The sequence below is a fragment of the Sorex fumeus genome, unplaced genomic scaffold (assembly GCF_029834395.1).
Source record: "Sorex fumeus unplaced genomic scaffold, SorFum_2.1 ptg000100l, whole genome shotgun sequence".
Taxonomy (NCBI): Eukaryota; Metazoa; Chordata; class Mammalia; order Eulipotyphla; family Soricidae; genus Sorex; species Sorex fumeus.
In genome coordinates this window covers 1,790,547-1,808,447 of record NW_026606157.1, presented here as the reverse complement: position 1 = coordinate 1,808,447, position 17,901 = coordinate 1,790,547, and the positions used below count along the sequence as shown (strand labels likewise).

Sequence of the window (17,901 nt, the reverse complement as noted above, 5' to 3'; positions counted from 1 at the left end):
TTCTAGTTTACAATACAGGCATTGAGAGGTTATCATGTTTGCCTCTTTACCTACTTTCAGCCTGCAGTTCGTGACCATTTCCAACTATCATTGCCATGTGGTCCTTCTCTATTGGCTATCATGGTGGTCTTTAATAAAGCTTCAGAGAGCCATATGAGCCATATGAGCAGAGGACTTGATTGAGACCAAAGGTAAGAGTAGCTGATTGATGGCAATTCTCCTGGAGAAAGAGAGAAAAGATGACAGAGATGAGAAGTCTTCAGCTTGCTGAAAGTGACACCGTGATCATGAAGACTGTTACAACTGTCCCAAGGCATGATTCTGTCCATAACTCACTGCAGGCATGAAGATGTTGGGTAGACATGGAAAAAAGGATACAAGGTCTCCTCAATTAAAATAATTGTAGGTGAACTGGGTAGGGCATTTCCCTTCAAAATATGCAAAATATAAGAAAAACCTACTCAAACTTTCAAATTAATCATCTACACCATTAAGTATCTGTTGGTGAAAAATAAAGAATTATAAAAACAGTTGGATATTGAACCCAAAAATATTTTTATAAAAGCCATGATATTAATAAAAACTCTACATTTAGCTATTTTAAAAGGTTCACTGAGAGACTGATTTATTAATTCAGGCCACAAGTACATATTGGGCTCCTACTATGTGTAAGCTCCGGGTAGAAACTGAATTAATAATACCAAGGCTGATGTTTAATTAACAAGAAGAACCTTATAGAAATAGTTGACACTCAAATTAATATCAGATATATTCATTTGACTAATGCTATTACAATTACAGTTCATAGCTAATGGCATTATCGGGCTATTATCACAAAGCATTACCTCTCTTCTAAAACTCATTTCCATGATAATTCATTGAAATCATCAAGAGAACACACTATCTTGATGGGTTTTTACCTCCCAATGCTCTTCAAGAGAACGAACTCACCCTTAAAAGAAAGCTTGTTATCCCAAATATCACCCATGCCTGTTCTCTCTGCAGTTAGGTGAACAATGCATAGCAATTTCTCTACAATTTTGAAAGACACAGTGTCCCTTCTTGGAAACAGCAACCTGACTTCATTTTGTATCCACAATTCCCAAGAACTGGAAATGCAAATTAAAGTCAGGCGCATCCATTGTTATGGAGAGCAAAGTACTGAGCTTCTGCAGATCCAAAGCCCAGCCTCACTTCCTCCATTCATCCGATTCGTGTGCTGTCTCCTTTATATGACTTTAGGCAAACCGTTCAGCCTCTCTGTGCCTCTATCTTTACTTCTGTAAATCAAGGGTAATAGCAGTTTGAATTTGTACTAGATAAACATGGGGGAATGACAGAAAAAAAAGTCAAAGTTAGAATAGAGTTGTTAGGTATTATTTCCTTCAGGTATCATGAAAATTAATGTGTTTTAAAAATTAACTCAGGTAGGAGAGCTATGAATCTCAAATGAAGCATTTAAATCAGGTTACTGAAAGGAGGAAGGAAAGAAATTAACATTTATTAAGTGTCAGTTATATGCAGACCTTGCTAGACGCATTTCACAAAGATATTATTTCATTAAATCTTCACAACAATTCTTTGGGGGTTAGATATTTGTAGTCCCATCATATACAAGAGGAGAAATGAGCTCAGAAAGTTATATAAGTTGCCCAAATCATATAGTGATGGTGGATTCCTGATTCCGAAGCTCTTTTCACTGTACAGAGTTTATTTCCCATGGCGCCAAAGCATAGCTACCCTAGAGAACGACTGTTACATCTTTTTAATTGCAAAGTTCTTTACTCTCAAGCAAAAAGCACACAGTGAAGTGATAGATGGGCCTAAAATAAGACACAAAACCCATTTCCGTTTTTGTCTCAACCATTTTGGATATTTGCTAAATCATCAGCATTACAAAATAATTTTAAAGAATCTAAAGGAATCCAAGGAAATTAATTAATCACAGCACTCAGTTATTTGAAAGGGTTCCTGCAGGCACATTTTAAGGTTTCTAAAGTTCCAAATAAAGTAGTAATTAGTAAAATGGGGAAATATTGCATCTTCTTCCAGAAAGAGGTAGCAGACATCTGCCTTAACTCAAAAGTAATATGCCATAGTACTTAAAATAGTGCTACGTATACTTGAGATATTCAGTGAAGATTGGATTTCAGTAGGGAATTCAGTGACATATCATTGAGGGGAGTAGATCTTAGTATAAAGAATTCACTGGTTATTGTGACTTAGGATATCATGATTTCCAAAATAATATCTTAGGACAGTTTTATAAATAGCACTTAACTTCTAAGTTACAGTATTTTAATTACTGAAGAAGAGTTGTTGGTGATGGAAAATCACCACATTCTGTTGCATAATAAGTCAGAGACAATTTTTAGAAATCAAATTTTTCTAAATGTATTTTAATTAGTTGTTTTAAAATATTATTCCTCTGTTGCAAAGGTAATATATGATAAAAAATAAATCCATACTATAAGGAAGGGGGAGGATAACTTTAAAAATATAATCTCAAATATTACGTAAATATTCTCCAATATTTTTTCATATGTATTTGTATTATATTTACATATATAATTTTTAATTAAGGTCTGAATAAATTCTGCTGTGTATTTAATAAACAAATTTGCATTAAGTGTCAATTGGGAGCAAATTTTCACATTATTTGATCATTTGAAATTCTCAGGGGAAAAAAAAATCACATTCTGGGCTGGAGTGATAGCACAGCGGGTAGGGCATCTGCCTTGCACGCAGCCAACATGGCCGACCCGAGTTCGATTCCTCCGCCCCTCTCGGAGAGCCCGGCAAGCTACCGAGAGTATTCGATATACCAGACACAGTAACAACAAAGTCTCCAATGGAGACGTTATTGGGCCCACATTTTAGCAATTATAATATATTGTTGCATGGATATATGTGTGTGTAAATGTATGAATATTAATTTGTCTTTCTCTTCTTAAGGAATGTTTATGTTGTTTCCCAACTTTCCAATACTTATAAATATAACTAAGATGAGCATTCTTTTCTTGTTTGGGACCCCCACACAGATGCAGGCTACTCCCAGCTTGGAGCTTAAGGTTCACTCTCAATACTGCTCTGTGGAACCACTCAATGCCAGGGACCCTCCCCAGACTCCCTCATGGCAAGGCATGCTCTTAGATCACTGAGCTATCTCTCTGGCCCTTGCTTTGTTTTGTATCATCTTTAACAACATCACTTATTTTCACCTTAAGATCTGGGAAATGTGATTATTCCTTCAATATGGATAAATATCTTAAAGACCCTGGAGAAGTAAATCAAATTGTTTTCTAAAAGAATGCAGCAATTATGCTGCATTTTTTTAGAAAAATACTTGTTTCAATGTATTAATTTTCTAGCCTGAAATATGATGATAATATTTAGATCTTTGTCAACCTGATTAGCAGAAGATTATATCCCATTATTTTATATTTTAAGAATGGGAAATTGACACTTTTAATGTTATGAGCATTTTTATCATTACTTATTCATAATATGCTTATATTCTTTGCCCATTTTTCTGTTGGTCTATTTGTGCTTTTTTTTCTTATTGACTTATGTGTTTTTATACTTTAGTGACCCTCACACCATATTTATTGCTGATATTCCGTGGAATTTCACACATTTTATGTAAGGAATGACTTGCAAAACCACTTAGAGATTTACAAAATTTTTTGGTGTCTATGAGCAAATTTACCAACTTTGGTAATTGTGATGAGCTTCAAATTCCTCTATGGAATTTTGGTAGTCTAATACAGCATTTCTCAATCTTTATGTGTGTGGTGCAGCATCCATCCTGTATATCAGTTCATGAATGCAGTTAAAACAAGGTTGTAAATTAGTGGTTTTCAACCTTTCTACACCTGCAGACAGGTACCAGTCCATGGACTGTTGCCTGGAGATCACTGGTATATATATTCAACAAAATGTTTTCATCCATGAATATTTTCTTCTTATGCTAAGCACTTTTGCTTTAAATAAACTTCAAAACATAATTTGATTTATATTGTGAAAATATAAATATTCCACAGTCATAGGATAAGTGCAATGAAACTAATTAGTGATGTTTTAGTCTATTGTTAGATCTTATGGGAATTTAGAACTATTTCAGAGCCAGCTTTCTGATTTGTTTTATTTCCTCTGCTTTTTTTCTTTTAAATTGAGGTAAAGTCTTACTGTATAATATAGTTTCAGGGGTACAGCTTAGGCTTTGACATCAGTATATACAAAAATATCATCACAGACAAAAATTTAGTTATCATTACCACCATAAAATTCACCCATTTCCCATTTTATGTACCCCAACTCCGCTGGCCTCTGGTAATTACTACTCTGTTGTAAAGTCTTAGGGGGCTCTCTTTTCTTGTCTTGTTTCATCTTCCACATGAAAAAAACTAGTGTATGTGTCTTCCTCTAATAATTTTACTTACACCAATCCCCTGAAGTTTAATTCATGTTGCCACCACCAAGAGCAAGATTTCATCTTTTTTTTTTCCTTGTCCGAGTTCTACTCTTGATACTACATCAAGTTCTACTCTTGACACTACATTTCCTGAGAACTATCAGAAACAAACTCCTAGGAACAGACCTGGGAATAACTACAGAACACCAAGAACGGCACAAAACAGAATTAAAAAAAAAATCTCTTGTCAGATATGTAATTTGATTTTCCCATATCTTCTTTTATTTAGCATGTAGCCATTTCATTTTCAAAATAATTTCTTTCATTGTGTGGAAACTTTTTGTTTGATATATCCTATTTTTTATATTTTGATTTTGTTTGAGAAGAATCTACAAAGAAAGAATAATACCTAACATCCTATCATTTATGGTTTTTTTCTACATCTTATGGATTTGTGTGTTATGTTCAAGTATTTAATCCACTTTGAAATTAATTTTTGTAGTGTGTTGATGGTCTAGTTTTATTCTAGACCACCATGTAGTTATCCAGTTTGCCCAACAGAGTTTATTAAAGAAACTTCCCTTTTTCCATGAATATGCTTAGCTACTAGTCTAAATTAGTAGTCAATATATGGATGGGTTTATTTCTCCACTGTCAATTCTGTTTCACTGATCTATATACTTATCTTTGGTCTAATACCAGACTATTCTGATTACCACAGCTTTACAATACAGTTCTAATCCAGGAAATACAATATCTCCTTTTTTTCCTGAAATTTGCTTTCACTCCTTGAGGTCTTTTGATGATCACAACACAAATTAGAATTTTCTGTTTTATTTCCATGAAGAATAGTATTCATGGAATTAGAGTTTTCATTAGGGATGGCAGTGAATTCGTACATTGCTTTAGGGAAAAGTAGCCATAGTAACAATGTTAGTTCTTCTAACTTATGACCAAAATTATCTTTGCATCTGTTTGTGTTTACAATCATTTTTTTCAATCATTTTTTTCAATCGAACTCGGGCCGACCCGAGTTCGATTGGCCGACCCGAGTTCGATTCCTCTGCCCCTCTCGGAGAGCCTGGCAAGCTACCGAGAGTATTCGATATGCCAGACACAGTAACAACAAAGTCTCCAATGGAGACGTTACTGGGCCCGCTCGAGCAAATCGACGATCAACGGGAGGGCCTTTTTCAATAGCGACTTATTTTCAGTCCATAGTCCTTTTGTCACCTTTGTTAAATTTATTTCTAGCATTATATCTATTATTATATGATTATCAGTATTAGTTTCTTAAGTTTTCTGATATCTTGTTGTTACCATGAGGTTCAAATATAACATTTTATGCATGTGACAATCTATTAGAATGCTTATAGACCCTTGAATTTGAATACAACCAAAACTTTATATTTTGCTTCATTTTATAATTTTGATGTTTCAATTTACATGTTTGTTTTATATGAATCCCTTAAAAGGATTATAAGATTCATTTCCTCTTTAGCCACCTAGTTCTTGAGGACTAATGTCTACAATTTCTACATTCATTTTGTTTGTTGATGTTATTTAAACTTTTATAAGATAGTTATAGTTTTTTTTACACTAAACAATACTGCAATCTTTATTAAATGCTTATGAATCAATCTTCAAGTTTGCTATCTAATTTCTTTTTTGTCTTTTGGAGCTATTGAAAACTGATCATTCTGAGTAACTGTTCACTCAGTAGTTTAACCCCTATATCTTCAACAGGTTCTGCTTTTTCAAAATCTTTAAGATCTGTTTATCTTCATTTTATGGCACTTTTGGTCAATATAAAAACATTTTCAGTATCACTATGAAATGAGCATTCTTTTTCATTCAACATTGTATAAGACTAGTATTTTCAACTCTTGAATTGTTGTTTTATTTATTTCAACTTATCAGTTTGTGTTTTCCTTTGTCTAAAAAAAATCCTTGTTTTTTTTCTATTAATTCATCCCCAAAGCAAACATTTTCTGAGAGGAAATATTGACCAAATATTGACTGACCAAGAATGTACATGGATTTCCTTAGTCTTGGTCACTTACCTTAAAAAATAAGTGATTTTGCTAAAATTTTACACTAAAATGCCCTACAAAGCTGAAAACAATGATATAGGGGTTAAGGCATTTGCTTTGCCTGTAGCAGACCCTGGTTCAATCACCAACACTGCTGGGAGTCACCCCTGAGTAGAGCTGAGATTACTTTCTGAGAACCACCAGGTGTAACCCAAGTCTCATGCTATCTACACTATTTCTGATACTATAAGACTTTGATCAGTTGGTGTGAGTATAAACTGCAGCCTCCAGCACACTTTGTTATCAGGAGCCCCACAGAACTTACTATATTCCTTTGCATCTGAAAAGTATACTTCCTGGAAAAAGTGTTCCTTGTCTTTGTTACAACCCTATTATTTCCTGTCTCCTGGTTTATGGGAGTTATGTACACTGACTTCGTTTAGAAACAGAGGTTCTTGGGACTGGGAAAGGGGTAAAAGAGTGTCTCTGGGAAGGTTCATTCTCCCTGGCCTCCAGTGAGTAATCATGCCTTCATACATTAGAGCATCAACAACTACTAGAATTATGTCTAGAAATTAATGTGTGTGGGAGGATGGGGGAGGGAGGTGTGGGCGGTTGGGAGGTGGGGGACAAGAATTCTTTTATCACCTCCTATTTATCCCATTCATGAATAAAGGACCCTCCACTCAAAAAGGGTAAGATGGCTGGAAATATGATCTCTGAAACTGAACAGAGGAAACTAATCAGAGTCTGAGTTCCAAGATATGAATCATGTACTCACAGCTCAAGGGACAGAAATATGTCATTCAGGAAGAGAGTGAACAAGCAGGGTCTGAGGACATAGGCAGGCTATGCAGTAAAAAACAACAGCAAGGTGAGCCCTGGGTCCTGCTGGAGGCTGGGAACTGGAAAAGGTATAGAGGAGTATGTGACTGCTAATTTAAACAACATCAACGCTTGGAAAGGACATGAAACCCATTATGCTGAGAAGGACTCAACAGAGTGCAGGTTCGCTGATAGAAAGATTGGAACACTGGCCTGCTATGTACCATTGCCTGCCAAGTGAAGAGAGTATCGGATGTAAAATGGAAGAAACTGTTAAACCTGGGATTCTGTAAGATGCAAAACATAAGGGGAGCATGTGGAATGCAGGTCCCGACACTAGAGGACCTAAGCTGGGAGCAGAAAGGAAGTATATCACTTATATTAGCAACATTGTGCTGTAGAATCACAACATGTGTGGGTCACCATGCATCGTTTTAAATTCATTGTGAATTACTTCAATCGTGAGTCTCACACTAGGGTGAATGCTAGTCCGAGGATTTAAGTTAAACTGTCATTTTATGTGTTTTAGACAGTATTTGTACCATGTATTCTAAAAACTGCTGGTGAGACACTTCTTCAGAGATGAGTAGGTGTTAAGTTGTAAGAGTGCTGGTTCTGGGCTTAAGTACTAGTACTTCAGTAATTTAGATGCTGCTCAGAGTAAGGCAACGAGGCAGCTACTGACTATGTTTCATTCTGCTTTCTGTGTCTATATATACTTTAACACAGAAAATAATGACAAGATGACCATGACATTTTAGGATAAATGGAAAGAGTTTGAGTATCTCTAAATTCTAATGTCGCCAAGTAATTATTTGTTTGCATAGCCTCTCCCAATAAATCCACGAGTTCCTTTCCTTAAACAATCTGAAATGCCCATTTCCCTGTAATGATAATTTTTTTGACAAAAGATTTTCAAGTGAGCAAAATAAATCTAGCTGAGCAAGATTTGGGGAGTTTCTAATATATTAGGGAATATCAACTACTGTCAAAAGTTTTTGTGAGTGTTCTATTATGATAGTAGTCTTGTATTATCACTAAGCAGCTGATTCAAGTATAGAATTAGGGTTTATGGGAATAATAACAAATAGCATCTTGTGTTCCTCAGACTTATCGTGTGGTACATTTTTTCTCATGCTGTAAACTGTGAACCTTCCTGTCTACCCAAGTAAAGATCCAGAGACATTTAATTGGTCTTATTCTAGTCCTCAGGTCTTCACCTGCTCTCCTTTGGCAAGGATACTCTTTATTTCAAGGAGCTCCAAGAAATGTTAGATGAAAAATGGCACAAATGTGAATTATGACAATAAAAGTTTATAAGCTACTAAAATAAAGTTATAGTACCTAGGAGCTGAGTCAACTGACAATGTTAAATGAAACATTTTATAACCAGTCCTGAGATAATGATTTTAAAAAAAGAAAGAAAGAAAGAAAGAAAGAAAATATGGCAGACAGAATGTGCAGAAATACCTGATAGGAAACGGGTCACAGATCAAGCCCAGGCAATAAGATTTTGTATGAGCCACCTCTAACAGCAGAAAGAGGAGGTGATAAGCTAATACTTTCAGGGTATCTCCTCTGTTTCCAACCGTTGACATCTAGAATCTCTTTAACTTCTAACAGCTCAATGAGAGAGATGGTATTATCATTTGAGAGAGTAGATATCAATGCCACAGTGATCAAGTGGAACAGATGCCCCCCAAAAAAGTATTTAAAAGTAAAGGCAGTGTTTGACTCTGTGTTTATTTCAAAGATTGTGCTCTTTCCCTTTATATATCTCATGTCATTTCTTAGAGAGACTATCACTATATAGTGAAGCCAATTTTAAGTTTCATAAAGAATCTTGCCCACATAATGTTAGCAACTGCCCATATTATCCATACAGGTGATGATTTCTCTAAGTCTCAACTGAGCTCTGTGAATTAGTTGCATGGAGTATGTTCACTTTTAGCTTAATAACACAAAAATATTGGACTGAAATCAATCAGCATTAGGAAAAAAGTCGAACACTTAAAGAAAGATATTTAACAAGGAACATAGAACATTCTCAGTCACTGTCACTGTCACTGTTGTCCTGTTGTTCATCGATTAGCTCAAGCAGGCACCAGAAATGTCTCCATAGTGAGACTTTTTGTTACTGTGTTTGGCATATCAAATATGCCACAGGGAGCTTGCCAGGGTCTGCCATGTGGGTGGGATACTCTCGGTAGCTTGCCAGGCTCTCCAAGAGGGACAGAGGAATTGAACACGGGTGGGCCTGAATGCAAGGCAAATGCCTTACCTGCTGTGCTATCACTCAGTAGATTGCATAATGTGGTCTTTCATTTTAAGTTTTAAATAATTCCACTCACAACATGTTTTGTTACACTTAAATTTACAGTGCCTTTCTCTAACCTTCTTACAATAGTATCTTTTGTCATCACGGTCACGGTCCTCCCGTTGTTTATCAATTTGCTCAAGCGGGCCCAGTAACGTCTCCATCGTGAGACTTGGTGTTACTGTTTTTGGCTTATTGAATATGTCACGGGTAGCTTGCCAGGCTTTGCTGTGAGGGTAAGATACTTTCAGTAGCTTGCTGGGCTCTCTGAGAGGGGTGGAGGAATTGAACCCCGGCTCACCAGGCCGGCTGCATGCAAGGCAAATGCCCTACTGCTGTGCTATCGCTCCAGCCCACATGACTGTTATATCAACTCATAGCACTTCTACGGGGCTGGAGAGGTCGTAGAGTGGGTAAGGTATGGGTATTGCATGCACCTGGGTTTGATTCCCAGCACTGCATCAACCAGGAACACTACCAGATGTCATCCCCAAAACATCCCTTTCTCATTTACTGTGGATATACCTAGTATCCACAATGAAAGTACAACACCCTGGAAAACCCAGGGGATCTTGTGTTATTTCTAATAGACTGGTATTTTCTATAATTGCACAATTTCTTTTAAAAATTGTTTTACCTTTAAAGATATCACAAAATTTATATTCTTCTCCCTCATCTGACTTTGTTAAAATATAGTCTTTGCAATTACTTATTATATATAGCTTAAAATCCATGCTCCAAGAATTAATGTCATGTTAATTTTGAGATTCCGCATACTCAATGCGAACTTCTCTTACTCTAGCCAGAGAAACATAGTGAGAAAATGGTATAATTGCATGACATGCAAAGTGCTGATGAGAAATGGAAAGGACAGAAATATGACTGGGATATTCACATAAAGGAAATAAAAAAAGGACTGTTTGACTAGGCTTTGTGGGATGGGTCAGTTCTTCCTGATAGTAATGTGATGTCTTTTCATCTTACCTTGACTCCCACCCCAACATGCATATTGACGTATAACAAATACTTAGATAATACTAAGGACACACACATACACATATGCACACATACATGTACACACACAAAAGGTTACCCAATAGTCTATCAACAGAAACACACATTTCTATTGCAACTGACCACAAATTAAGAAAACCAGGAGGTGGAGTTTACAAAATGGTTTTAAAACCAATATAATAAATATTTTCATGTATAGGTCCAAGTCTATAATGGACACTGGCTCATTTTCATGGTCGACTCATAATAATAGTCATTGGGCAGCTAAATAACAGCAGAGAAACAGCTTTAAATGAAAAGTGGCACAATTAATCACAGCTGCCATACTTAGGCACTTGCCGACTATCAACCTTGAACACAGCATTTCATTCAAATCCCGTTTAAAGGTCTTCACCATCAAGGGAATGGCCAGGCAACATTTTCTAGTTCAAGAAGCAATGCGCTACCCAGGAGTCAAAGATGGCACTTAGGATGAAGTCTGTAGAGACACAGACTGATGGGTTTGGTCCCAGAATCCTTTTAACAACCCCTCTGCAAACTTGCCCCTAAAAAAAGGCACAAAAATGCCAAAACTCTTGGTCATTGATTGTTCAAAGATGATCCATTCCTATTCTTATACAGGATGACATTTTCTAAAAGTATTCTGCCCACCTATGACTACAATTGACTTTAAGTTCTCTCTCTGCAAAAACAGGTTCCTCCCTTTTAAGCAATTACAAATATTCTATAGTACTATTTATCTATAATGTATTTGGCAACACCAGTATATTTCATTGTTGTTTAAAATATTTCATAAGCATTGTATGTATCATCATATACTCATGGTAAAAGGCCCTCCCGTTGATCGTTGATTTGCTCGAGCGGGCCCAGTAACGTCTCCATTGGAGACTTTGTTGTTACTGTGTCTGGCATATCGAATACTCTCGGTAGCTTGCCGGGCTCTCCGAGAGGGGCGGAGGAATCGAACTCGGGTCGGCCATGTTGGCCGCTTGTAAGGCGAACGCCCTACCCGCTGTGCTATCGCTCCAGCCCATATACTCATGACATTACATAATATTTCAACACCTAGTGAAGAATATGGAGACAGAGATTATATAGCTATAGATGCTGATGTGGAAAGAATAAGTTCTAGCAATATACAAAGTAAAGGCAATAGCTTAGGAGCAAATTGAAAGTAATTACCTTGAATTCTAAACAGTTTCAGATATACTCAGTTTGACATCCTAAGGAGGTAATAGTCCTTTATACAAGGACATTAAATTGAAGGAATTACTCATCCGATTAAAAGAAAATCTCTACGTCTACCATAGATTGCAAAAAATTTGACCTACGGAGCCCGCAATAATATTATGATTTATCTAAGTTATCAAAATAACGTATCATCTGGCATCTACATATATTATCATACTAGTTTTACAATTAGCATATGCAATAGGCTATCTGATAAGAGCAAACATTTTCAATTCATCCAATTTACCTCTACCAAGCAACCCCTATGTCCCAGCGCTGTTCTAGCTACTAGAATTATAAGGATAAAAATGAGAAACGTGATTTCTGAAAGCTAATAGCATAATCAGGGTGACTTTTATAAGCTAGTTCTTCAACACCTATATTGTGCTATGCAAATTAAGGTGTTGGTGTTCTGACCTTCAAAATATTTGGGGTTCTTTGCTAATCATTTTTACTATTAATTACAGCATCAAATGAATTTTGACAATGAGTTGCAGATCAGCTCTTTTGCTTTGTAGATATTATTGAAGCGAATAAAGCTCTATGAATTGTATAATGATAAAATATTCAAAGAAACCTACAACTCTGCAGTTGAATAACAATTACATTTGTTCCAAACAGGCAATTGGTTTCCAAACACATTAAACAAAGGCAATTTAGAAAGCTTCTTCTTCTTCTTGGCCTCATTAACGTTGTTGAACGTCCTGGGATTCTGGAGTGTTTCACAAAGGTAAGTGTGTAGTAGGGTAACAATTTCTGAGTCTATGAAATATTGATTTGGGCATCAGACTCATCCTGAGCGAATGAAAATCCTACATACCATGACTGGACAAATTACCATATTAGAGAAATTGAGCAGATTATTCAGAGAAAAATTTAAATTTAGACTTCACTTTTTCTTCATTGATCCTTATTAAAAAAGTAGAGCTTTTTCTATTCTAAAGCATGTTCTAAGACAACATTTTATCTACCCTATAGAATCATTTTAGAATTAGAAATAACCATATTGATAATAAGAATGAATGAGTCATTATCGTTAAAAACAAATATCATTAAACAAATAGCTAGAAATCTAATGATGCTTACATAATTTGGATTCCAGTCAGGCCTTTAAATCAGCAGTGACCATTTCAAGGTCAATAACAAACTGCAAAATCATTTAGCCACTCATCAGAGACCAATCTATGACTTCACATGTACCATCCATGGCCAGCTCACCTCTTTCTCATTCTCAGATGGCTGTGTGCTTCTGAGCAAATTATCTACCCTCTCTGAACCTGGTTTCACACATGTAAAATCAAAGCAGCAATGCCAATGTCTTATGGACTTTAGGGAGATAAATTCTGATAAAATACAGCGTCTTTCAAATAGAAGTGACTATGAGGATCTCATTTTCCTCTCTTACCTCTATTCATTTATGGATTATTTAATCAATTGCCATCCCTTCCATGGTGACTTCTCTTTTGCCTAAATCTAAATTTTATTCATCGAATAAGTATCTTTAGAACATCAATCCTGTGGGGGAAAAAGTCACAAAGTCAGTAAGACAAAGAGTTAGTGCTAATAATAGTCCTGCTCCTGGGAAGCTAACGGTTTGGTAGAAAAGTGACACAATCACGATGTGAAGCAAAACTGCTGTCAAAATCCAAAATCTGAAAGGCTGCCTGGATTGGGTGGGGGTGAGGGGGAAGAACACTTGGTAATGATCATGGATTATCCCTGGATCTGTGTTCAGAAGTCACTCCTGGCGATGCTGAGAGAAACATCTGGGGTGCTAGCAACGGAACTGGAGTTCGCGGCATTGCAAAGCAAGTGCCCTACCTCCTGTACTATGTCTATGACATCCCTGCATTTAGTATTTATCCACTCAAAGTACAAAAGTTATCAAATTGTCCTTCCACAATATGTAATTTCCCTAAAATGTCCTTTTTTTTTTTTTTTGCTTTTTGGGTCACATCTGGCAATGCACAGGGGTTACTCCTGGCTCTGCACTCAGGAATTACCCCTGGCGGTGCTCAGGGGACCATAAGGGATGCTGGGAATCGAACCTGGGTCACCTGCATGAAAGGCAAACACCCTACCCACTGTGCTATTGCTCCAGCCCCCAAAATGTCTTACTCTTAAATAACCAAATTATAACATCTGAATCACACAAGAGGGATGCGATAATAATATCCTTGATTTTTTTTAACAAAACAGTGAGCAATGAAGACAGAACCAACAGGCAAAACCTCTTCCCCTCCTTTGTTGCCCCCAGACATTGCAGAGCCTACCACATTCACACAGACCTGTGCTGTTTCTCAAGTGTCCTTTCTCTCCCACTGCAAGATAGGACCCATGTCATTCACGAATTAGTTTAAAAGTTAATCTCTAGAAGCAAGCAGTTAGATCCTGGTCCACAACATAGCTAAACAGACTCCTGCAAGCCATTTAAGCTAATTCTGCCTCAATGCCTTCCTTTGTAAATAAGAAACCCTAAGAATAGTCATTGCAATAAGTTATCTTGAGAATGAGTAAATGCTCAAAAATGCTAGCAACTATAATGTTAGTCTAACACTAACTATTATTGTCAAAGAATTACAGTAAGAATGCAGAGAAATAAGGGGGAACAGGTGACACCAAGAGCATCAGGGACAAGAGTAGTGAAACACCGTGCTCGTGAGTCAGACAGTATTTGATCTCAGTATACATCTGTTCACAATTTAATTTTTACCAAATCCAAATATGGTAAGAGCCAGGTAATAGTGGCAAATTCGGTTAACTCCGTACTATTCCTGACCACAGTATCTTAAAGACTGATACTGATTTAAGGAAGAGCATCCTGACCAATCTATAGATGGCCCCAGGTCTGCGCTAGCACCAGCGGGCAGCTCTGTCACCAAGTTTGTTAGTCTGATGCAAGCCTGAATTCAAACTAATCTTGTCAGAATACATAGAATGTCAACCAGTGACTGTATTGGTAAGGATATCTATAAATATCATACCAGATATACTTTTTATTTTTGCCTAAAGAAAACTCGAGCTTGAGCGGGCTCAGTAACGTCTCCATTGGAGACTTTGTTCTTACTGTGTCTGGCATATCGAATACGTCACGGGTAGCTTGCCAGGCTCTGCCATGTGGGCGAGATACTCTCGGTAGCTTGCCGGGCTCTCCGAGAGTGGCAGAGGAATCAAACTTGGGTCGGTCATGTTGGCTGCTTGCAAGGCAAACGCCCTACCGCGGCCGGAGTGATAGAATGGTGGGTAGGCGCTTGCCTTGCAAGTGGCTGTTCCCATGTTCAGTCCCCGAAAGAAAACAAAAGTACAAAAAATCAAATCTGAAATAAAACAAACATGGAATATGAAACATGGAGAGTCTTACTCTAGGTTGGGGGTAATGTAAGCAGGCAGGTGAAATGTCTTTTCGTCATTGAACAGTAAAGGTAAAGGTAAAGGTAAAGGCCCTCCCGTTGATCGTCGATTTGCTCGAGCGGGCCCAGTAACGTCTCCATTGGAGACTTTGTTGTTACTGTGTCTGGCATATCGAATACTCTCGGTAGCTTGCCGGGCTCTCCGAGAGGGGCGGAGGAATCGAACTCGGGTCGGCCATGTTGGCCGCTTGTAAGGCGAACGCCCTACCCGCTGTGCTATCGCTCCATCTGTAATACCTTCCTACAAATAGGGGTACAATACTGGAGGCTAAAAAGAGAGTACAGGTTTCTCAATAGGATGAGGAATAGGGGTATTCAGGTATTTGTGTTTAGAACTTCACTCCTTTTTTCAATCTGTGAATCATATCTTACAAAGTTGCCATCATTGTGCCTATTTTCACAATAATACTGATCATCTTTTGTTCATAATCTGTGACATTCATGGAGAGTGGCATAGAGCAGAGACAAATGAATGAGTATTCAAGCAGTGTTCTTTTCTTTCTGTTTCTTTTTGCAATGGAATGAGAAGGGAAAAGTTGAAATTCACTTTGGAAACCTTCACATACACAAAACAGTTGTCTGTCCTCAGAGATTTATGTGATCAAATTAAACTTTTCACACAAATTCAACAAATATATGCTCAACAAATATTTGTTAACATTTGCTACCTGGTAGGCCCTGGTTAAGGTCCTAGTAACAGATCAGTGACCACAGCCTACATTTGCAGTTTCTATTCTCCTAGAGTTTATTCAAAAGTGTTTAGAGAATAATTAGTCTCTAAAAGTAACATATCATTTGAGGGACATTCCAAGGTTCCAAATAATAGAGTTCTGATATTATCAATCCATGAATCCTAAGGAAGCTGTTTAATCTCTTTGAATTTATTTCCCTCTCCATGAAATAAAAGGGATGATTCCAGTCATTCAGACTTGTACTGAAAATGCAACAATTTAAGGGGAGAGCATGACTTTAATGTGGTGTCTGGCACTTAGAAGAGACTTAGGAAAGCCAAGTTTTTCTTGAATCAGCGCTTATTCTAAAAGAATTCATGCATTTACTCTGCAACTGGGCTGGAGCAATAACACAGCGGTAAGGCGTTTACCTTGCACGCAGTCAGCCCGGCCGAGCCGGGTTCGATTCCTCTGCCCCTCTCGGAGAGCCTGGCAAACTACTGAGAGTATCTTGCCCGCATGGCAGAACCTGGCAAGCTACCCGTGATGTATTCGATATGCCAAACACAGTAACAACAAAGTCTCCAATGGAGACGTTACTGGGCCCGCTCGAGCAAATCGATGATCAACAGGGTGACAGTGACAGTGACAGTGACAGTGACTCTTCAACTGGGCTGGAGTAAGGCGTTTACCTTGCGTGCAGCCGGCCTGGCCGAGCCAGGTTCGATTCCTCTGCCCCTCTCGGAGAAGCTACCAAGAGTATCTTGCCGGCATGGCAAAGCCTGGCAAGCTACCCGTGACGTATTTGATATGCCACACACAGTAACAACAAGTCTCAGGATGAAGACGTTACTGGGCCCACTTGAGCAAATCAATGAACAACGGGAGGACTGTGATGTGATACTCTTCAACTATGGTTTTTCACAATGTCTCAGCACTGAATTTGCCAATTTCCAGAGTGACTGATTAACCAACCTCTCATAAGTCCTGGTGCCAAGAATTCTCTAAAGTTGGAAGAGGATCAAGCTTTCTAGTTGCTCAATGCTACTAACTGCAGACTGCAAAGAGGATACCACCTAAAAGTCCTTATGAGATACCTTCATATATAGTAAAGTCCCTTTTGTCCTCTTATACAGTCCATTCTGGTGTGTTGTATCCTTGAATAACCACCTCTGTGGTGCCAGTATCTATGGGCCCAAACAAAAACACTGTTCTCCCATTGTTCATCGATTTGCTCAAGCGGGCCCAGCAACATCTCCATTGTGAGACTTCTTGTTACTGTGTTTGGCATATTGAATACTCGGTAACTTGCCAGGCTCTCTGAGAGGGGCAGAGAAATCGAACCTGGCTCGGCCAGGCTGGCTGTGCACAAGGCAAATGTCCTACCGCTGTGCTATCACTCCAGCCCATGATTTTTTTTAAAAAAGTGGACAAACATGGTAGAAAAACAAAGGATTTACCAAGTCATCTACATCTGACTTAAAAGGGGCTTTCTTTTTTTCTTTTTCAGATATTGTAATCTAAATCATTTTAATGCCCGGAACATCCATGGAAGTAATCTTGAAGAAACATTTCTCCTCCATGAAAAGTCTCTGAAATTTTATGGTAGCACACAGGAGTTTTCTTCTAGTATTGATCTTTGGGAGACAGCCCTATGAAACTATATTTGACTCTGTCTGTCTTGGAAGCAAAGTTATCATTATTACCTTCAGCTGAACACTTTATGCATTTTTGCTTAAGAATGAGAAAGTGTGGGAGTAGATTTTCATATTGTACCCATGTACTTTATTTACCAAGACTATAAATCTTCATTAAACTGCAGTGGTGTGCCACCAATGTTATACACTATAATTAATGAAGTTAACTAGAAACTTAGGAAATTGTTCTATGACCACAAAATTGTATTTCCTATGCAGAAGACTATTCTGCAATCTTTTAGAATGGTTCAGCTATTAAAAACAAAGTATATAATATTAGAGTTTTAACG

General features: G+C 37.6%; 1 protein-coding gene across 1 annotated transcript in view; it reads left to right on the top strand.

The window, feature by feature from the left end:
• SLC15A5 (solute carrier family 15 member 5) overlaps positions 1-17,579 on the top strand; it is an 87,895-nt gene extending 70,316 nt beyond the window's left edge. The window contains exons 8-9 of the mRNA XM_056134594.1: positions 12,455-12,563; positions 17,425-17,579. Of these exons, the coding sequence (XP_055990569.1) occupies positions 12,455-12,563; positions 17,425-17,572 (257 nt within the window). The 3' untranslated portion in view covers positions 17,573-17,579. The remainder of the gene's footprint in view (positions 1-12,454; positions 12,564-17,424) is intronic.
• Positions 17,580-17,901: the final 322 nt, after the last annotated feature.